General features: G+C 44.2%; 1 protein-coding gene and 1 long non-coding RNA gene across 5 annotated transcripts in view; one reads left to right on the forward strand and one right to left on the reverse strand.

Annotated features, from left to right (window-relative positions):
- The window catches only part of LOC112551955, an 8,622-nt gene extending 2,294 nt beyond the window's left edge, over positions 1–6,328 (forward strand). The window contains exons 2-4 of one of the 3 annotated variants that reach the window (XR_003096311.1): positions 4,039–4,120; positions 4,603–4,680; positions 5,636–6,328. This is a non-coding gene — a long non-coding RNA (uncharacterized LOC112551955). Of the gene's footprint in view, positions 1–4,038; positions 4,121–4,168; positions 4,290–4,602; positions 4,681–5,635 lie in introns of those variants that run through there. The other 2 variants (XR_003096313.1, XR_003096312.1) reach the window with 2 other exon arrangements.
- OSCP1 (organic solute carrier partner 1) overlaps positions 453–6,640 on the reverse strand; it is a 14,538-nt gene continuing 8,350 nt past the window's right edge. The window contains exons 3-9 of one of the 2 annotated variants that reach the window (XM_025215867.1): positions 6,341–6,421; positions 5,599–5,702; positions 5,068–5,196; positions 4,115–4,184; positions 3,227–3,366; positions 2,344–2,407; positions 453–1,632 (exon numbers count right to left, since the gene is read on the reverse strand). In XM_025215867.1, coding sequence (XP_025071652.1) covers positions 1,516–1,632; positions 2,344–2,407; positions 3,227–3,366; positions 4,115–4,184; positions 5,068–5,196; positions 5,599–5,702; positions 6,341–6,421 — 705 coding nt within the window. In that variant the 3' untranslated portion in view covers positions 453–1,515. Of the gene's footprint in view, positions 1,633–2,343; positions 2,408–3,129; positions 3,367–4,114; positions 4,185–5,067; positions 5,197–5,598; positions 5,703–6,340; positions 6,422–6,640 lie in introns of both variants that reach the window. The other variant, XR_003096310.1, reaches the window with a different exon arrangement.

The raw sequence follows: 6,640 nt of genomic DNA on the forward strand, positions 1-6,640 counted from the left end.
CCTGCCGCTGCGCCTGCGCACTGAGCAGCCGAGTGAGCCTCACGTGGATTAGCTAGTCACCGCGCCTGCGCACTGAGCGGCCGGTGCCGAGGCGGGAGTGGGCGCTGCGCGGACCCGACCCGCGTGGAGCGGGTCACGAGCGTGGAATAGAGATTTGGTCCCGGAAACAGAAGGCCCCAAGCGGTTTAATAAGGAGGGATCCCGGCTTCAGGAACCCGGTCTGGCTCGTGTGAACGCTGAACCCCCGCCCTTCCCCTCTCCCCCCTCGTGGCTCTTTAGGGTTGACTTCAGGCTTCAGAAAACACGAGTTCGTCTCCCTGCGGCATTTCTGAACGTGGATGACAACATTGCTGAGACAGCCGGACCTCACTCCCGGAGACACTCAACTCTGAGACGCAAGCACAGACACACTGAAGTTTATTCTGGTTTCTGTGGTACTCTGAAACACAAGCCTAGCTTTCATTTTTATTTCCTCCTTACAGGACACCTCCACCAACACCAGCATTTGGTCACAGTACATACAGCAACTTCCAGCACAGGCAAGAAGCGATATTTCCCTGGAAACGTAGAGACAAGTCGAGGCACGACTCGGTGCAGTCGGTACCAACCAGGGAGCTGTTCTGTGCCTGATGACAGACGGTAGGATGCTCAGATCACCTGGAACAGTCACGACCGCCTTGTCTACACTACATGGCCAACACAGGACAGGAAGTACATTCGTAAATCCTCTACACAAATGTAATCCAGGGCAAAAGATCACCAGCTGGAGCAACCCCATGAGCCTATGGCAGGTGTCACCCTCAGCCGCAGCACTGGGAGCCAGAGGGTGCAGATGCCGGGGGCTGAAGCATGCAGCAGCCACAGGGAGCCCCACTGCAGGTGCTGCTCGTGCAGGGACCAAGGTGGACAGTGGCATATCGCATGGTGGCCCCGGGGGAGCCCTGGCATGTGTGCAGCCACACGGACACGGCCCAGGCCGAAGCAGAGCACTTCGTGTCACTCACTTCATCTGTGCGCTGCCTGGGTGTCTTGTGTGTGATGCTGGACACATGGATACACACATCTGACAATGATTCTGGATGAAGGAGGAGTGGTTCCTTCCCCCATCTATGAGAGCCAGGCACTGGCTGGTAGATACTGCGCCAGCTTCCACTTCTCACAGTAAAGGACATGGACAGAACCCGGCCTCCAGCAGAGGAGGATACAGGCAGAACAGGAACACTGCACTTTCGTTTCAGCTACTGGGCAGCTGCATCCCTGGCATGGGATAGCCTAGAGCTTTGATAGAAGATGAAGGAAGCAAATATGTAAAACGCCACATTTAAAACCAGAGTGCCTATGGCAGAACATGTGCCAGTAGCCCCCAGAGCCTGCTTCTGGTGCCACGTGCAGGCCTAGGCACATTAGTCCCAAAACCAACAGATGGGATCTGTAACGGCAGCAGGGTTTGGCTGTGTCAAACTATGTGACTAGAGGCAGCTCCATGTCCTGCCTGTGCCTTTGGGAGATGGAATTTCAGAGCTCGTCCATCATCGCCAGCAAATCGTCTCCCTTGCTGGTGCTCTGTCTGGGCTGATCTGTCACCTCAAATTCCCCCATGATTTGAGCCAGCTCCTTGTTCCGCTCTTGGTCCTGTTTAGAAGGAAAGGACCCCACCATGTAACTCCTTCGTTTCACAATGGTTTCAGTCAGAGTAACTGGGTAAAGGGCTCAAGTGTAAAGGCTAACATTTTATTAACCTTAGAAAAGTCCTTTCTATTTTGAATATTATGTATATGAAAAGTAAATTCAACAGAGAGAGATTTCAGTAACTGCACAATTAAAAACCCTCATGGATCAACAGGTGAATAGCTGCTGAAAATAAACAACAGTAAAAGAATGTAGACAGTTGTTTCCCTAGAACAGCTAATGATGCAATTTGTGGTCCCAAAAGAGGCAAAGTCCGTGGGGATGCTGACTGTGTAAGGGCCACAGGATTGGAAACATAATATGGAACTTGGATTGCATTTACCTACCAATGCTACAAACATTCACCTGCTAAACTTAATCTCCTGCAGGACTGCAGCTAGGAGCACGAGAACAATCCAGTCTGGTCTTTGTTGGCATTTGTTTTTTAAGTTGGGCTTTGGCCAGTGAATGGTTTATTGTATAGCAAATGTGTTAATAGCAAATGTGTTAATAGCCAAATCTTTGTAGAATTTCCTTAATTGATTTGGGATCTTAACCAGGTTCTGCAAAAGCATGCTAATATTTTTAAAACATCAAATGCATCTTTAAGATACAAGTCAACCCTTGGCAGCAAGGAGATGATAAAGATCACATAATAAAGATCACTGCACGTACCTGAGTTGCTTGTATATTGATAACTTTATAAGACAGTTCTTCTGGCCTGGTCAATGCTGCATGTCTGGATAGAAAGTATAAACACAGTTACTCAATCCCATAATGATAAGTGAATGAATGAATGAATGAATGAAGAAAACATTTGTCTGGAGATGCTTAATAAGTTAGCACTTGGAAGCCTGACTCAACTTTCCCCATTTATGTGACTACAATGGACAAGAGAACAGGCAACAATCTTTGTATATCTCTGCAGGTTTGTGTGTTTTCTGTTGACTGGAGTGATGGGAATGGTTCTTTGATTGAGGTGAATTTGTACCAAATGTGTTCTGCACCCATCATCAGGGAATGGAATGGTTCATAGCCTTCCCCTGATCACTGCAAGTCAGAAAATTGTTCACTTTACCAAAGGGGAACTAGAACAATCACAGCAGAGACCTGATTGGCTGAGCTACTGTGAAGGCTGTAATATGCATGTCTGAAAGGAGCAAAGGGGTATTGGTAATGGGCTACAGTTTCTTTCACTTTTGGCCACAGGTTCAAATCTAAGACCAAGATTCTACTGATAAGAGATCATTCGCTGCTGAGCAGTGAGGTATCAGTTCTCTTCCAGAGGAGCAGTCTCTACACTCCCGATGTAAACTGGCTCCCCTGCTAGTAATCTCAAAATGAAGGCCAAGGTGGGGCCGTGCCAGAGAGATTGAATATCACCCCTTATTCCCCAATGGAATCCATTGGGGAATCGAGTCAGAATTGAGACACTAGAAGGGTTGCTAGTACTGTACTTACATTGTGGAGAGAGAGCTTCTCTCTCCACGACTCTCAACACAGCACTTCACCCAGCACCAAAATCACATGCACAAAACAAGCTCTGAATTAAGCATACTCTTCCTCCTCATCTGTGGTGAACAGGTTTAATCGGAATCCTGGGTCAGTGCCACTGGGTTTCTTGATCTCAAGACCGCCCATTAATCTAGCCAAAAAGTTCAGTTCTTCCTTAGCAAGAGGGTTAGGGGCTGCATTCTCCTGCAGAAAGTAATAAATGAAGCTGTTGTTTGTTTATCAATCCAGAGACTGACCATACATTTTTGTTTCTGGTTTCATTAAGAAAACATTCTTTCAGGAGTGACATAATTAACACATTTCTGTTATTGTGGTATAAATGTAGGTCCTGATGTTTAGCAGATACATACACATTAATTAGATGTTTGAATTTACAGATACAGAACAAAGTAATTTCCTGGATAATTAGAATAGCTGCTAAATTTGGAAAACTAAACTTCTCCACCTCTCAAAATATTGAAAAGTGCTCAAGAGAAGCAAGATTTAAGGATGCATGAGGAACAGGACAACAGATAATACAGAAAAATTAGACTTTCATTATAGAAGTCAAGGAGGTGGCCTGGTCTAGAGTATTGCGCACTACTGTTCCCTCTCTCTCTTAATATGGACAGTGCAGAATTGGATCGTGTTCAGAGAAGGGTGACAAGGTAGAGGCCTGGAACAATCCGCAGTGATGGAGAATGAAAATACTGGCATGGTCTGCTTGAAAAACGGAACAAGCAAATGGGCAGAGTAGAAGCATATAAAATAATGTATTATCAAGAGATCTCTCTTGCACAAGAACAAGGAGATCCCATATACAATTAAACAGCAGCAAACTCAGAACTAATCAAAACTTTTTTTTTTTTTTAATAGAACACATGGAGCATGGGATTCCTTTCCACTGAGGTCAAGAACTTAGCAAAGCCTGAAAGAGATGGAAGAAGACTACCTTTGTGTGAGATGCTGAACTCTTGGATGCTCCAGACATATGAGTCTCCACTGGCCGACTTGCATTGTACCTAGAAGAAAATATAGAAGGGTTACTATGTTTATGGGGAAAAAGTCAGTTGCTATCCATAGGCCAAGATCAAAAGACACCTCTATTTATGCTGGATCAAAACAAGGTTTCTGTGTATTTTTTTCCTGGAGACACTGAATACTTAGGCTGAGCCATCCCAGCTAGGTTTCTTAATATGCTGATTTTGTTAAAATGCCCAAGTGCAGAAAAGAGTGGAAATGCCTGAAGAGCACTCCCAACTCTTGCTCCCTGATGCTAAACTACTTATAGGAAATACCTGTAAAAATAATTAAGAAATACCCCCTGAATACATCTAAGTGACAAGTATATGAACTCAGAGAATGTGTAGTACTAAACAACACCTTGTCTACCCTCAACTCTGCCGTAGGCACGAGTAAAGAACCTGTTTTTTTTTCTAGAGCTACTGAAACTCATCCATTCAAATCTACAAGGGAGAATTGACGGAGCAGTTCTGGCATCTCACTATGGATTCAGAGGTACCCATTTAAAACTTGCTTTGGACTTGAGCTTAAGGCTTCTAGTAGCCACAGTTGGTGCTTGGTCACTTAAGCAGGCAGACGCAATGCTAGCCATACCATTCCCTTGCATGCTATTGACAGCAAAAACTGGTGTGCCTTACTGGTGCTAGCCTGATGGACCACTAAGAGTGAGCAGAGCTCAGGCTACAAGGAGATATTGTGATTCATAGCTACTGCTATTTGTGTTGTTTTCTCCAAGGTCACTGAAGTCAAAGTGTCAAGTGAAAAGCAGAAGTGGCAAAAATAAGCGCAATGGATAAAAAGCTAGAATACATATGTTTCTGAACAAACAAGGCATTCTCTTCAGAGCTGACCTCCAGTTTCTATGCAGGAACATTTACTTACATATTTGTGCCCAGTTTAAGGACTCTGTCTCCATAAAGATCAAAAGAGCCTTCTCTTTGTGGAATAACATAATTTCCACCACTGGTGAATTCAACTCTTTTAACTTCATCTCCATTGCAATTAAACATCCTTAAAAGAACAAAAATAAGTCATCATTATCCCAAGACATTATTTGGGCCCTTCAGTATTGCCTTGGTGTGCTCATCACACAGAATGAACAGGAATAAAAATATTTTTTATAATTTCTTGCTATCACTGTAAAAAAACTAAATATTTTAAAAAGATAAATAAAAGGAGCAGGGGATTACAGAGAGTTTCTCAGGCATTCACTAGCAGGTCACTGATAGCAAATCATGACCTGCAAGTATTAACATCCAAAGGATGCACAACTAACTAGGCAACACGGATACCAGTCTCAGAGCAATTCCCAGTGGCCAAGCTTTCACTTTGCCATTGGCTGGACACCCCCTATCTTGCTGGCCATGCATGCAAGGGAAATGCAGACATAATTAATAGTGGTCTAGGGTTCACCTGATGAGTCCTGGAACTTCTGTCCCCCATGGAACAGGACCTGAGATTGGCAGCACAAAACGACCATTCGAGTTTTGCACTTTGTCCTTCAGAAAGATGGAGACCTGCAAAGAACACCCCACCCACGAGAGCACCAGTCAGATGCCTCCTCACATCACCTGCTCAGGGCTCAATCCTGTAGTCCGCCAACATCAAAGGGAGACCAGTGTGTGAAACAAGCATGTGATGGGCCCACAACAGTCACACTGCTTGGCATCATACCCCGATTTGAAATAAACTGCTTGCGCTCAGCTTACTGATAGAACCCTTTCCTTTATTCAGAGCATACCAAACTCACCTTTAATCCTCAGTTTCTCAGCCAAGCTTTTAATTAAAAAGGTTAAAGTAGTTTGTCAGTCAGTAAAGTCCATACCTGCATGGCATTCCCTGAGTTTAGGAAACACCCACTAATAAATAAGCAAATTCAGAACATAGTAGCTTGGAGTGGGCAGTAGTAGCTTCCCCTATCACTCAAGTGACTAGGAAATAGAAAGAATGGTTTGACACACTTGCACTGCACATTATTTTTGGTTTCTGGAGCTTCAAGCAATGACACTTTTGAAGTCATCAAATCAAGTTCCAAGCCCAAGCAGCAAAGACGAGCTTATTTTAGAATATGATAGTACCAGAATATGATAGTACCACGTTACTGCCACTAAATCAAATTCATATTTCTTATTGGCTAATCAAGCAGGACACTTACCCTGATATGCATATCCTGAAAAAAAATAAGGAGAGTTTGCCTGATCAGCTGAAATTCACCAGCAGAGAGACAACTGTACATCTAGGAAAGAAAATAAGAAACATTACAGTTATTAGGTGTCCTGGTCAAACATGGGCACACAAATATCAAAACAAGTTGCCAAAAGGCGGGGGGCGGCAGGGGACACAAAGGCATTGCTAGTAGGTAGCTATTAAAGGACAAGGGCTTCATCCAAATTGAACTGAAGTCAATGGAAAGACAGACCATGACAACTTTGATTTGCCTAAATAGTTTTAATAG

This window comes from Alligator sinensis, unplaced genomic scaffold (genome assembly GCF_000455745.1).
Source record: "Alligator sinensis unplaced genomic scaffold, ASM45574v1 scaffold964_1, whole genome shotgun sequence".
NCBI lineage: Eukaryota > Metazoa > Chordata > Crocodylia > Alligatoridae > Alligator > Alligator sinensis.